The 15,266-nt window shown below is 42.8% G+C and overlaps 1 protein-coding gene across 2 annotated transcripts; it reads left to right on the top strand.

The window, feature by feature from the left end:
* The first annotated feature begins 6,288 nt into the window (after positions 1–6,288).
* On the top strand, positions 6,289–10,717 carry LOC127299802 (pentatricopeptide repeat-containing protein At2g13600). 2 transcript variants are annotated; one of them, XM_051329848.1, is made up of 4 exons: positions 6,289–8,709; positions 9,107–9,854; positions 9,993–10,080; positions 10,158–10,717. In XM_051329848.1, exon 1 carries the CDS (start codon positions 6,340–6,342, stop codon positions 8,134–8,136), a length of 1,797 nt encoding a protein of 598 aa, XP_051185808.1. In that variant the 5' UTR covers positions 6,289–6,339; the 3' UTR covers positions 8,137–8,709; positions 9,107–9,854; positions 9,993–10,080; positions 10,158–10,717. The 2 variants fall into 2 exon arrangements, with proteins under 2 accessions (XP_051185808.1, XP_071676054.1); XM_071819953.1 differs by having other exon boundaries at positions 9,107–10,080.
* Positions 10,718–15,266: the final 4,549 nt, after the last annotated feature.

Raw genomic sequence — 15,266 nt, 5'->3', positions numbered from 1 at the left:
ACGTTGTCGAGGAGGAGCTCGACACTGGCCAGACCAGCTCGCGCCCATGGCGGCCAGTATGCCGCTCATGTCGCGCGTGACGCGCCACAGGCACGCCCTGGCCACCTCTCGCCTGGCCACCTCACGCACGCCCTGGACCACCTAGCTGCAGGTTGAGCATCGCCGCGTCGCCACGAAGCTCGCAGACACGCGCGCGACCACGACCCGTGACCGCCGGCGCTGGAGACGACGACCTGCTCCCGTAAACGCCGCGGCAGACATGGAAACGATGCGACCATCCTAGCCACCGCCCGACCAAGCTGTCGCCGCCAAACGCATCGCCAGGAACCGCAGAACAGCGCCACGCCCTCGCCTAGCTCGCTAGCTCGCCGGAGACGCCGCGAGCATGTCGACCACCACCCTGCCCCGCAACCCTCACTCGCCTCTATAAATACTGAGCTCCCCTGAGCAATCCAGGCACACCATCGCCCTCGCCACCTCTCACTGCTTCTCAACCACCTCACCACTCACTCGATTCTCGCAGGAGCAAGGCCAATCGGAAGCTCACCACCGCGGAAGCTCTGCAGCAATCGCCGACGATCCCGACCACCTCAGGCGACGCCACTGCTACCAGGAGACTCGCCGTCGTCCACAACTTCGTCAAGCATACTGCCAACCCTTGCTGGAGCCGCCGTAAGCCCTCCGACCCCTACCTGAGCCGCCGGCGAACTCTCTCTCTCGCCGGCGAGACGATGAACCTAAGCCGTTAGATCCTGATCTAATCCTACGCTCCACGTTGAAACTTACCGTTTCGGCGTTTACACGTCGCTGACGGGTGGAGCCCCTTGTCAGGCAGCCCGCGCGGGCACAGACGCGTGGTGGGCTGGCCTTGGGCCATTTTAAACCCTTTCAGCCCAGTTAGCTTTCCGCCGGCCTTTTTAATTCAAATTGGATTTAAACAATTCCCAACAAATTCAATACTGCCCAAACTTTGAAATTAAATAGATTCAAATTGGCTTAACCAAATTCAATGAATTTTATGTTGTTGAAAAGCTAATGAAAATATCTACACAATGCCACTGGTCCCATGACCAGATTAGTTGTAGAATTAATTTGATAAAAAGAAGAAGGCAGGGACTTTTCCCTATTCAAATAATTATTAAAAATCAACCAAAATAGATATTAAGTTAATTCCAACTCTAATAGCTCACATTTGACTTACACTAATTGATTATGCAATAAAATGGTGTGGTCACTTTGCATGATCATGCCCTAGTTTAGTTAATGGATAATATGGCCAGTTTAACTAGTTGATATTGTCCAAAACTATTAAGTAATTCATAGGAAGTCTAACACTTCATTTAAACTTTGTCTCACATGAATTCATGTGATGTTTGGACCTCTGGCCAAACTCACTTATATGAATTACTTGGAGATTTAAATCATATGTGGCACTATTAAATAGTATGAGGTGGTCTACCTCATTTAAATCATCTTCTCAAATGATAATGATGAATATTTGACTTAGGTCAATATAAGTTCATCTATGATGATTTGGGAAATTAAATCTTAAGAAGATTTCAATGAGAGGAAATTATTTCTCAAGAACCCTATGAAAACTATCATTTACATATTAATAAAAAGAAGTAAATTCTCCTCAAGCAACACAACCCATGCACCCTAATTAGATTATTTGTGTGCATAGAATAGTTTGTGTGTTTAAATGTGATACATAGAATAGCCATTGAATTAGTGAGTAATTGTACCCGTATTCAAATTTAGACGCTGGCACCGGAGAGTACACCGAAGAAGAAGGTTGCTACCAAGAGGAGGAGGAGGAGCATTTTGAGAACTACCAAGGCAAGCTAATATTCTTGCAAAGTGCAAAGCCCCTTGGGGCAAGGCACCATGAATCTTACCTTTTCTTACATAAGCCTATCCCAAGTTTATACTTTACAAGTTTCACTGGTTGTTTTCCAAGAGTTACCTTTATAGTTCACTTTGGTCAAAGTAAAGGATGGTTACTAGAGTAGTGAAGTATTCTAAATCAAGCAAAGCAAGGTAGCACCCCTCATGAATTAGAGCTAGTGCTAATGAAATAAAACTTGACTACTCTAGATGGGAACAATGTGAATTGAAATCAATTTGAAACCTTGGAATGATGATGCATTCCATTGAATGATTTTTGAAGGTGAATATGACCAAGAGAAGATAGTGATTTTTGATAAACATGATATTGGTTTGAATGCGATACCTTTCCAATAGTAAGTACCCCCACAATACCTGATTATGGGTAGGGCTTAACTGGAAGTTTATGCATCTTAGTATGGGTTCTCTCTGAACACATGTCATAGGGGTTACGCTTGAGGCTGCCTCCGTTGTTGAAAAATGATGTGAAATTGAGGTGAATTGTACGGCCAAGCCCTATGCAGTTTCCAGGTTGACAGTTGGTCTTCACTGGGAGGCCAAGCTCATGGGGAGAGGTGCTCATACTAGGATTTGTAAGTGAAAGGTTATGGTTGATGATCCGCGTACTGTGTTACGATGATTCGGGGTAATCCCGACGGATGAAATCAAATGTTGTGGCACAAGTGTGCAACCTCTGCAGAGTGTCAATCTATTCGAATAGCCGCGTCCACGGTTACGGACGGTTGGAAAGGCCATACAGTTTCCGATGTCATATTTTTGAAAATGATGTTGAAAGAAGATGGTGAAATGACTTGGGGTGAATTGAATTGAAATCACCACTTGAATGGTGGGAATGACACTAATGTTCCCACTTGAGTTAGTTAGCACTTGAATAAGCTTTTCTCAAATACTTGTGAACTAAAATGGGCTTTATGCAAATAAACTAGAGCTTAGCAAACCATACTAGAAATGTCTAGCACTTACATTAGTATTAGTTTGCGAGTACTTGAAGTACTCACGGCTTTGTCCCTGGCTATTCAAATGGCCAGAGTATGAAGATGAACAAGGAGATGACCAGCAGGACGCCTACGACAACTAGGAGTCTTCCGACGTCAAGCGTTGGCCTGTGGACTAGAGAGTCCTTGTATCTTACGCTTCCGCTATGAACTCGTGTTTGTTCGTTGATCAATAGATCAACTATTCGTGTAATATGGATCATGTGATTCCAATTTGTAAGACCTTATGGTTTGTAATGAATGATGACTGTGATAGTTAACTATTATGCCTCGCAACAACAATATTCCTGGGATTGCGAGGTATGACATAACAGGCATCCGGACTTAAAAATCCGGGTGTTGACAGTTCTGCAGGGTGGGTGCGGGGAAAGAAGAGGAATAAACGGGGAAAAAACAAAAAAAAGGGGGGGAGAAGAAGAGGTCTTTAAGGGCCAATTTTACCATTCTAGGGAACCAATTTGGCACATAAAATACTTTTACAACAACTCTTATAAACATTTTTTGTTTGGCACATAAAAAAAGTTTACAACAACTCTTATACACATTTTTATGGTTTCGCTATTACGGGATCTGCTAGAGATGCTCTTAGGAGGGCAGTGCTATCTTTAGCCTAGGTCTGATGCTTTGGTGGTTCATAAAAAGGGGAATATTCTTTCAGTGGAAGATCATGTTTCCGTCGATAGCGATACATGTATTTACGAGCATCTACGTATGTATTGTGTTTCAAAAATTAATATTTCAATGTTCGGTTTCGGTGCACACCATTAATATAGTATAGTTTTTGGATCTCTTGTGTTGAGCTTAGGGCTGAAAATGGAGCGAGTTTTCGACTTTCCCACCAAAAACCAGAAATGGAAACGATTTTTTTGGTGCAAAGGGAAATGAAAAAGGAACATCGCTTTTTGATGGAACATGTGAAAACAGAATTTCGTTTCCAGCAAATATTGAATTTCTATTTTAGGGTTAAGGTGCATTATATGACGTTGTAAAATGTAAAGCCGAACTTATCCCAAAACTGGTGACTAAGTAATCTCTTCATGTATTCTAGGAGGCTTCTACCGTTTTGACATTTCCCCTAGTAAATCAAGCACCCTCCTAGAATTAGGGAACAAGTTTGTTGGTTTGTATGAATAGCAGAGTTTTTTTTAGTGCGTATTAGGGTTCTTTTGGTTAGGGCGAATATTTGCATTGTTTCGTATCCACACGTATTACGTCCGCATATGTTTCCAACAATATCTGCTTACGCTTTATTTTTAGGATTTCTGTATTCCTTTTTTCAGCTGAAAAAATATGTAAATAAATGTGGCACAACTCACTTCCGTCCATTTTCACTCCCTTTTTTATCCCTAGCTGAACTGATCAATTTAGTTCCTCGGTTTTTGTATAGTCCCAGTTAATAAAACCTGTTAGGCCGGTGAAACTATTCCAGCTAATTTTTGTTCATAAATCTGTAACAGAAACAGATAAAATATGTTTTTGAAAAGAAGGCGCAATGCCAAAATGCGTCATAGTCTCCCGCCTTTATCTAATTGCTACACGTACTTAGAGACAGATATGGATTGCGTGTGCGATTAGCTTGGCCCTTGGTTCGTATTTTATGGAGTGTTGAGGGGGCAGCGCATCATGCAAGGGAAATGGCATTTTTGTTCCCTCAGCAATCACAGAAGATGACGGATTGAGCTGGATGATGATTATTCCGGCTACATAACAAGTAGCAATTGGCATTTGCCATGCGAGAATAGACGGGGAAGCAGGTGTAGGCGTACGTGATTTTCTTTAAAACTATGATATCCCAAAGTTTTAAAAGAAAAACGAAATAAAATTCAAAAGTTATTTACCCTATTTAGAAAAAAATTACATTTGACAAAATAGATATGCAAATATGTTTATATTTTGAAAAAATTCAAATTTGAAACGTTTGGATTTGAAAAACATTCAGATTTGATAAACGTTGAGATTTTTAAAAAGTTTCGTATTTTAAAATAATTAGATTTTGAAAATTGTTCATTTTCTTTGAAAAATGTCAAGTTTTTTTTAAAAATGTTTTTTGAATCAACATAGTTTTGCAAAAAAGGAAAATCAAAAACTAAAACAAAAAACAAAAACAAAAAAAAAAGAGCGACCACCCATCGGCAAGAGACTCGACGCACAGTCGCTACTTAAGAGCAAGTACAATAAGATCCAGTTAGCTGACTATAAGAGATAAAATATTATATCTTTACTTAGTTCGAGGAGTGAGAATAAAAGAGAAAAGGTAAGTGAATGAGAGGGGATATTCTGCAACTGCGGGTGTACCTTTTTTGTGACACTTCTAAGATTTTAAAAAATGTAAATTAAAATTCTTGACATACATTATGTTGTATCGTGCATCTGTGAAGTTTCATCCAAAAAATGTCAATATGTGACATGTGTGAAAAAGAGAAGACAATAAATAGTATCACATACTATTTACACATCATTTGTTCTTTTTTATGTAGGTCACGTATTGGCATATTTTTGGATGAAACTTTATAGATTCACAAGATACCGTACAATGTATGCCAACAAATTTAGTTTACATTTTTTTTGGAAACTTAAAAGTGTCACAAAAAGAATAGGGTGTACCTGCAACTAGTTGCGGATTGGAGTTTCCCGTAAGTGGACTCTTATGAAAGAGTTAGCTCCAACGTGTGTTTCCAGGTACTATGTGAGAGTGGAAGGTAGCACATATTTTAATAGAATAGTAGCTTTTTAGAGTTAATTATTGTATATAGTGCTTGTGAGTTGGCTATAGATAACATGACAAACCTATGTAGCGAGCTGCTGGCTACCCTAATGTTCTTGCTCTAAGACCACGTGTAAGGAAATTTCTATTCAGCGCCTGAAGCGTGCGGGAAAGTGTTCCGCCCATGCTCGGGGTTGGGCCTACCCGTATAGATATTCTTTCTTGCCAGTTGTACTACAATTTTTTTTTGCTTTTTGCCCATGTTTGTTGTGGTTCTTCTGATAGGTTTTTTGAGGTTTCTCGAGGTTCTCGTAGTTTTTTGTTTTATTAAAAACATTTTTTTTGAAATGTTCAAAATCGAAACAATTTTAAAATATAGATTAATTTCAAATTCAAACATTTTTAAAATTCCAATGTTTTCGTATATTTTTAATTTGAACAATTTAAAAAAAATAAACTTTTCAAATATTAATAGTTTTCAAGTTTAACATTTTCAATTTTTCTGAAATCTGAACAATTTTTGAAAGCTAAACATTTATTTGAAATCTGAACATTTTTAAAATGAAATAGAAAAAAACCGGAAACAAAAAAAAAACAACAACTGGGCGCGGCGCTTCCCTAGCTATGGGCGTTCCCGTCGTATATGGGCTCCCCTAAGACAACCCATGGCCTAACAAAGGCTGCAGTGGGTATGGGCCGGCCCAAGAGTGTCCGTTGCTCACTGCTTCTCGCATGCGCCGTCTCCCGCCGCCGCGCGCCTCCCGCCGGCCGCCATGCCTCCCCGCTCCTACGCCTGCCGCCCTCCCCGGCGTCGCCGTCGCGACGGTGCTCCCCCTCATCGAGCGCGCCATCGCCGTCGGCGACGTCCGCCGTCTCGGCCGCGCCGCGCACGCGCTCCTCGTCAAGACGGCGCTCACCCACCACACCCTCCTCTCCAACCGCCTCGTCGAGCTCTACGCCGCGCTCCCCTCGCCGGCCGCCTCCCGCGCGGCCTTCCAGGACCTCCCGCACAGGAACGCGCACTCCTACAACAACCTCCTCGCCGCGCTCTCCCGCGGCCCCGCCACCCTCCCCGACGCCCTCCACCTGCTCGACGCCATGCCCGCCGCCTCCCGCAACGCTGTCTCCTACAACACCGTCATCTCGGCCCTCGCGCGCCACGGCCGGCAGGGTGACGCGCTCCGTGTTTTCGCCCGGATGGCCAGGGACAGGTGCCTGGGCCCCGAGGTGGCCTTCGACCGTTTCGCGGTTGTCAGCGCCGCGAGCGCATGCGCTGGGATGGGCGCCGTGAGGCCGCTCCAACAGCTGCACGGCGCCGTAGTAGCGTCAGGGGTGGAGGTGACGGTCATCATGGCCAACGCTATGCTGGACGCCTACACCAAAACCGCGAGGATGGAGGACGCCAGGATGCTGTTCAACCAGATGAGCGTCCGGGACACGGTCTCTTGGACGTCGATGATCGCAGGGTACTGCCGCGCCAAGAGGCTCGACGAGGCGGTGCAGGTGTTTGGCATGATGCCAGAGCAGGACAGTATCGCATGGACGGCACTCATCTCTGGGCACGAGCAGAACGGGGAGGAGGACGCTGCTCTGGAACTCTTTGAACAGATGCTGCATCATCGTGGGATGGCACCGACACCCTTTGCTCTGGTGTCGTCTCTCGGTGCGTGCGCCAAGCTCGGGCTTGCTACGCGAGGGAAGGAAGTGCATGGCTTCATCTTGCGCCACTGCATCGGTTCAGACCCTTTCAATATCTTCATCCACAATGCCCTCGTTGACATGTACTCCAAGTGCGGTGACATGGCGACTGCCACGGCAGTGTTCGAGCGTATGCCTCAGAGGGACTTCATCTCCTGGAACTCCATGGTGACAGGGTTCTCGCACAATGGCCAGGGGAAGCAGTCGCTTGCTGTGTTCAAGAGGATGCTTGAAGCTCAAGTGCAGCCGACCTGTGTCACTTTTCTTGCTGCCCTAACATCTTGCAGTCACGCCGGTCTAGTCGCCGATGGCCGTCGGATTCTTGAATCAATGCAGCGCCATGGGGTTGAACCAAGGGCTGAACACTATGCCTCATTCATAGATGCTCTTGGTCGGAACCGTCAGCTGGAAGAAGCAAGCGAGTTCATCAAAGGCTTGTCGTCCAGGGTCGGTCCAGGTACAGCTGGGTCCTGGGGGGCGCTCCTTGGTGCATGCCGTGTTCACGGCAATATCGAGATTGCAGAGAAAGTGGCAGAGTCCCTTTTCCAGTTGGAGCCTGGGAACAGTGGTCGGTATGTCATGTTGGCAAACATTTATGCAGCCGCAGGTCAGTGGGATGATGCTCGCCGTGTCAGGGCGCTTATGAAGGGGAAGGGTCTGAGGAAGGAACAAGCTTGTAGTTGGATAGAGGTGCGGAGTGCAAAGCACATATTTGTTGCTGACGACACGTCTCACTGTGAGGCAAATGAGATATACGAGATGTTGGACAAACTTTTTGATCATATGCATATTGTAGTGGATCCTATCGAAGACCAGCTTGCGCTGCGTTGAGGGTTCATCCCTTCTCAAATCATTGTGAAGCATCAACACTGGTAATTCACAAGAACAGAACTGCCATGCGAAGCATGCTGGGCAAGGTTCACTGCTTTCCATCCAGCTTCCTTGAGATGGCAAAATATTCCAATTTCAACAGCATGAGGCTGCACAGGAACTTCAGGGTCTAGCTTTCTTTGCATAGTCTAATCGGAACCATATTTTGGATCTGCCCTGCCCACCCACTTCAGCATGTGCCACCAGACACCACTAGCAACACATTGAGGCTGTGTTGTGTTATATGCAGCCAGTCTGTATACAGTCCAGTATCTGATGATTGGTCTTGCTCCGAATGTTTGTTTGGCTTATTTATGTGGAACAAGGACAGTCCATCCCAATTCATACTACAAAGCATCTCTTAACGTGCCCCAAGCCTCAACCACCATCAACATCAGAAATAGGGAACTTACAATGAGTGAGGACTATGGGTTTGCTTCCTTCACTGATGACGATGAGGAAGAAACTCCATATCCGTACCGCTCAGATGGGAATGTGCACACAGGTAGTAATAGATGTCAGGGCTCTCTCCAGGTAAATACCAAATACAGATATTCTTCTTAAGATGTTGATAGACTGTTGTCTGTAAACATCTTAGTTTGAAAAGTTCCCTTTTTTAACTTGAGTGAAGAAAACTTTCCTTCCAAGAGAAATGCAAAAAATGGAAGCACTTGGGTATGGCATAGGGAGTTACTACCATCATGTGTTTCCATTAGATTACAAAGTTTGACTGATTGATATACAAAAAGGAGCATCTATTCACACCATTAATCTGAAGTCAAATCATAGTTGTTGAACGTAAACACCAAGTGATGATGTAGTTCAGCTCTGTTGTTCACTTATCTCCAATTAATATGTTACCTTCTTATTTATTTTTGTGGGGAATGGAATTTTCTTATTTGGTATATAAATTTAGTTTCAAAATTTCGAGGGGAAGGATGTCAGGGTAGTTGGTCATGAAGGCACCAGCTCATCACTGGATTCCCAGTGCGAAGTGCCCTCTTCCAGTACAAAAGTGAGGAGTGAAGAAGCTTAAAAGCATCTGATTCAAATTCAAAAGGCAAGCATCCATCCAGGGACCGTGTCTCTTTTATCAGATTCACCCAGAGAACAATCTCCACTCTTCCACCACACAATGACACAATGCTCTCAGAACTGGCTCTAAAATGCCATTTGCTTATGGTATGACTAACTCCAACCAAAGGCAATTTGGTGACAGAACTTATAGCACTTAAACTAGTGATAGAGCAAAGGATATGAGGTTCAGTATGAGAGTTCCAGATGTTAATGGAAGTGCCATAAATGAGAAAGTCGATTCCTAGAAGGAAGAAGTGAAGGAAGTTGATTCCAAAGATAACTTATCGCTCATGACACTAAGGACAGCACTGATAGTGTGTAATGCAAGCCCAGGTGCCAATACACATTTCAAATAATCAAAGTGACAACAAAGTTCGAGAACTGGAACTTAAAGTTGAGTTGCTTGAAACTGCGCTGCGAGAAGCCGCTGCTTCCGCTGAGATAGGCATCTCCCAAGCCCTTGCGCAAGGGGCTCATCACTGCCACGCTGCTGATACCCTGAATGATCTGGAAGCAACACAACGAGTGTGTTTTTGATGGCCCCAGGTTCTCCGAGCTGGCACTCACGTTCCCCCGTACAGGCCAATTTTTCTGACAAACATGTGAGTGGTAGTATGTCTCGAACTACTATTGGGCAACCTTACTTAGATACATTTGCTGAATGATGCAGCTGTAATATGCGACTGCAATGTTGATGATTAAAGCTGCTTCGCTGGTTTTATTTGTGGGCACATTTACAGAATGTTGCCCTGGCTGCCTCTGGATGAAGAAGGGAGGTATACGGTACTGCTTGCTCTGATAGAAATACACCGTGAAGTAATACTCCAGGTAACGTTTCCCACTGATGTAACGAACAACATTGATACTCATGAAGGATCTCAACACGTTCCAACTTACAATGTCAGGTCCGCATTACTTGAAGCCCTGGTAGCTCTCTCCATAGATGTTTCTTGATGTTCCAAGACACACAGATTCCAACATATATGGACGTTTTCAGCTAAAGTCTGACTCTCACCATTACCGCAGACGAGAACATTGTCTTCTTCTAAGGAAATGCACTCATGTAGAACCTTTTCAGTCAAGAACGTTTGGAACTTTGGATTGTCTCGCAGTCACGGCATTGCCACCCATGGGTCACTCCACAGTCCACGTGCTTTAGTTCTCCATCACATGGTGAAGAGAACCACGGCTGGTCATATGTTTTTCATCCTACACGATACATTGCAACTCTCTCGCTTGCCATCTACTAGCAGTGTATGTTTTCCAATTAATTGATGGTTTTGTTGTCATCTTGAAAGCAGTGTAGAATATACTGTTGTGTTTGTAACTTTGTATGGGCTGTGGCATTTTAGCTTAGCTTAGTTATGTAAGCATTTGATTAATTACTGGAAAGTGGGATGCATGATTGCGGTATGAACGTGGATATATGTTCATTTGTATGCTATTGAGTTTTCTTTTCTCGAAATATGGTTAAAAGTGGAAACATCAAACCTTTAAAGCTTGCAGAAATGAGTACCATAATGGACTACGGCTTGCTCCTTCCATTTATATATCTAGGTCTGAGAAAATGGCCAGCACAGCTGTATCCATTGTGTTAGCTTCTGCTTGAGCTGCATAAGCTCTCTTGGCCTCTAATGTTGGATTAGGAAGAAGCTGGAGGCACACTCACCTTGGAGCTGGATCCATATACACCTTGGCCAAGATCACACACTGATGTAGCTTATATTTGTGTGATTTGCCTGTTATTTGGGCTAAGACCACGAGCTTTCAGGATCATAGAATGATATTTCGGCAATCTTAAAACCCCACTGCCTAGATTTACAGCACTGATACAAGACTACAGTTATCTGGAACTCCAGCATTAGCCCTTTCTCTTCTCTTTTATTTTTATTCTGAAATTAAGAGCTTTGATTAAGCTACAGGAGGAGCTTTTCTTTTCAGAACCAAGCATTTCAAAAAAGATCCTTGCAAGTGCTGTCCACCTCAGGAAATAGCTTCAGCTGTCCATTTCCTGAAGGATAAGAGATGTGCATGCTTTCATAGCTTATATTCATTCGACAATATCAACAACTCAGAGTCAGAGCTGCACATGAATTTATATCAATCTTGTGAAACTTTGCTTTGTTACAACATGTCTGGTACATGAAATCTGCCACTGCCAACAGCATAAGAGGAGCCAACGAAGAAAGGAGTTTAATCCATATATGCTCCCTTCTATATAAATTATTTCCAGGCACATCTATGTACCCTCGAGTTTAAGTACAAGGTTGTGGTTGTTCAGGAAGTTGCCACTCTTTTTCTTTTTTAAGAATATAGGTTGCTCATCCTACCTATTCTCATTTATTTTACAAATAGCATTCTGGGAGAATAACAGTTCAAGAAGTTCAAAATAAAATTACCAGTACAAGAGTATGGTGATTTGCACCTCAAGAAATGTACTCCCTCTGTTCCATAATTCTTGTCGTGGTTGCATTTCAAATTTCAAATAAAACCACAACAAGAATTATGGAACATAAGGAGTAGATGACAAGGAAACTAGAGTCACATCCATCTATGTTCTCTATACATGCAGTTTGACTACAGAATGCATATATCACAAGCATCCCCAGTTGAATATCGTCGCAAGCAGTCTGTTTCCTAAAATAAAATGATAACATTACCTACTAATCCAGTCATCGGCGATAACACGACAGCCAGCTATCCTATGCTCCACCAGCCTCTCAAGAGCTGCTCAATAAGAAAATAATTTGATAGCAGTAGTACATAAAAATCCTCCCATATACTATTTGGTTTCACAATTTCATTTTTGGTCATAAAATCACCAACACTGTAAACTCCACCGCTCTCATGAAAAGCAAGAAACCCATAGGTCAATGAATATTTGGAACAATAGTAATACATCCATATGGAGACGCAAAATCAGATAGTTTATGGTTTTATACCCAATCTACATTAATATGTAGAGATCTTGTACAAAAGGTTAGAACTAGCTACATCATCATGCAAAAGATATTTGTTGAAACATTTCCCAATTCAACAAATGTGACGTTGCTCGCTCCAGGAATAAAATCAACAAATACCAGATCTGTGTGCTATATACTTATATTACTTTGTGATGCGTAGTAACACAAGAACATCAAAATATAGAAGGAAAACAAACAGTAGCAGGACCAATACTCACCCAAATTTTTTATGGAATAACACTGCATAAGAGTTATCAGAACTTAAGAGAACCTCACGAGTCGTTCAAGAAAGCTTTCATGTATAGAAAACACCAGCAACTTAGCTCCAAATTGGTATAAGATGAAGAAACTGATTGTTTATTGTAAACATATACAGATATGTATACAGTAAGAACCCCATTAAAGTTAGAGCTTACTAACAGTAAGTTAATCCTTCAAGGGACATGTGTGCCTCAAATGACAAACGTGGTCACGGGCAAGGATCCTAGTACACTATTTCCTTGAGAGCAAATTGTTTTACTACATATATTAATGCTCTCATCACCAAAGCAGCACACAAGCAGGTGTTCAAATGGAAAAAAGGGCATACATCTATGCAAATTGGCATGCAAGAACATCAGCATCTCCAATGTCGCTGCAATCAAACTTGCATATTGCAGATCAGCGATGAATATGCATAAACACAGTAACTACATAAGTAGTAGGTCACACAGAGCCCTCTAAGACGAGATAAAAATTTGGCCATATAATTCCCAATCTCTGCTCAACAACTTTAATTAGCTCCAGCCAATACTAAGATATTGCAGCAATCTAAAGTGATACATTACCAATCATAACAGCTGTAACCTATAATCCAAGTATGCCTACAACCACCCTATGATCGAAAATAGGTCTCATGTAAACCAAGTATTATGCACCAATCCCCTGTTTCAGGCACATCAGCATCCAACTGTGGATACAGAAAAGAAGTAAATAATAAAACCAAGGAAAGGAGGCGGGCACACCCCAGACTCTCAGGTGTGGTGCGGGAGGTGGCCTCTAGTGGCTGTAGCCAACCTTTCCATCTAACTTTTTTATGGTTCAGGTCCAACACTATTCTTTAAACACCACTATGATTTGCACATTATGCTCTCAAATGCTCACCAAGCTGCAGTCATTTATCAAAACCCAATCTCCATTTGATTATCACCCAGGGATAAACTACACTCTTAAAGGACCAAAATGTGTACAAGGGAATGATGAAAGCAGAAGCTCACTGGGAGAGAATCCTAGCTAGAAACAAGGGAGTTCTTTTTTCCATCTCCTATGTGATTTATGTTTTACTAATCACTTCCAGTCTAGAGTTTTGTTCTTCCTAGGCCTTTTACATTCTAAAAAGCACAATCAGCATATTTTTTTAATAAAATTCACATCTCCCCTTAATTGGATGGTTTTGGTCCCTCCTCTTTTTTCCCGGGCTTGGGACCGGCTATGCATAGCATAGGCAGAGTTACCCACCCACCCTCCATTTTATCTGAAAGCAAGGCTAAGCTATGGGTAAGGCTAAGCACACTGATTCTTGAACTTTGAGCAAAGTAACTCCAACAAGAAAAGTTAGATCAACCACTTTGCTTTCTCACTAGCAAGAATCTGACATGCCCTTTGCATAGCCTCAATGTTGCGCAAAGTGAGCAAGGCAATACTTGCTTGTGAGGGAGAGAAAAATTTGCTCCCTTCCACTAGCAAAGATTGCCTTGCCCTTTGAATATTATAAATGAGCAAAGATTTCCTTGTTTTCGAGGGAGAGCCATTTGGCTTTCCACCACTAGCAAGGATCACCTCGCCCATAGCTTAGCCTTTCTTTTAGATAAATTCATCAAGTAACTAATTTATTTTGAGGAGAAAATATGCTCTTTCGTAAAATGAGCAAGGCAATCTTTGATTTTGAGGGAGAGCAAAACTTGCTATCCTCCACTAGCAAAGGTTGCCTTGCCCTTTGAATATCTTAAATGAGCAAAGATTTCCTTGTTTTCGAGGGAGAGCCAAATGGCTCTCCCCCACTAGCAAGGATCACCTACCCATAGCTTAGCCTTGCTTTCAGATAAATTCATCAAGTAATTAATTTATTTTGAGGAGCAAAACATGCTCTTTGGTAAAATGAGCAGTGCAATCCTTGGTTTTGAGGGAGAGCAAAATTTGGTCTCCTCCAATAGCAAGGATTGCCTTGCCCTTTGAATATCTTAAATGAGCAAAGATTTCCTTGATTTCGAAGGAGAGCCATTTGGATCTCCCCCACTAGCAAGAATCACCTTACCCGTAGCTTAGTCTTGCTTTTAGATAAATTCATCAAGTAATTAATTAATTTTGAGGAGCAAAATATAATCTTTGGTAAAATGGAGCAAGGCAATACTAGATTTTGAGGGAGAGCGAAACTTGCTCTCCTCCAATAGCAAGGATTGTCTTGCCACTTGAGTAGACTTAATTAAGAAAAAACTGCCTCAAGGATATTAATCCTCCACGAGCAAGGCTCATGCCTTGCAAAAGTGAGCCAAACTTCTTGCTTTTGTGGAGAGATACTCCAAGAAAAAGGATCAGCTTTTCACCGACCATATGATCCGTGGGAAAAGTACACAAGTATTTTTTTCATTTGCTTTGCCCTTAGCAAACATAGGCAAGGCTAGCCAAGGGAACCAAGCATTCCCATTAACTCACGGTTGGGAAATTTAAGTGCACAAGCACTTCTTTTTTATTTGCTTTGCCCTTAGCAAATGTAGGCAGAGCTAGCCAAGGGAACCAAGAATTCCCATTAACTCACGGTTGGGCAATGTAAGTACCCAAGTAATTTTTGATTTGCTTTGCCCTTAGCAATGTAGGCAGGGCAAGCCAAGGGAGCCAAGCATTCCCATTAGCTCACGGCATAGGAGCTCAGTGGGAGCCAATCCCCAAGGGGATTCCAGATTGTAGGGATTTGGTGAAACCATTCGGTTCACCCAATCCCCTCAAATAATGTTCCATCTCAATCCACTGGAATAGTGGAGTGTGTTTAATTTGCACAACAAGGAGGAGGTTTTG

Source organism: Lolium perenne, chromosome 5 (assembly GCF_019359855.2).
Source record: "Lolium perenne isolate Kyuss_39 chromosome 5, Kyuss_2.0, whole genome shotgun sequence".
NCBI lineage: Eukaryota > Viridiplantae > Streptophyta > Magnoliopsida > Poales > Poaceae > Lolium > Lolium perenne.
The sequence above is the reverse complement of the archived record's forward strand: the minus strand, read 5'-3'. Positions and strand labels throughout refer to the sequence as shown.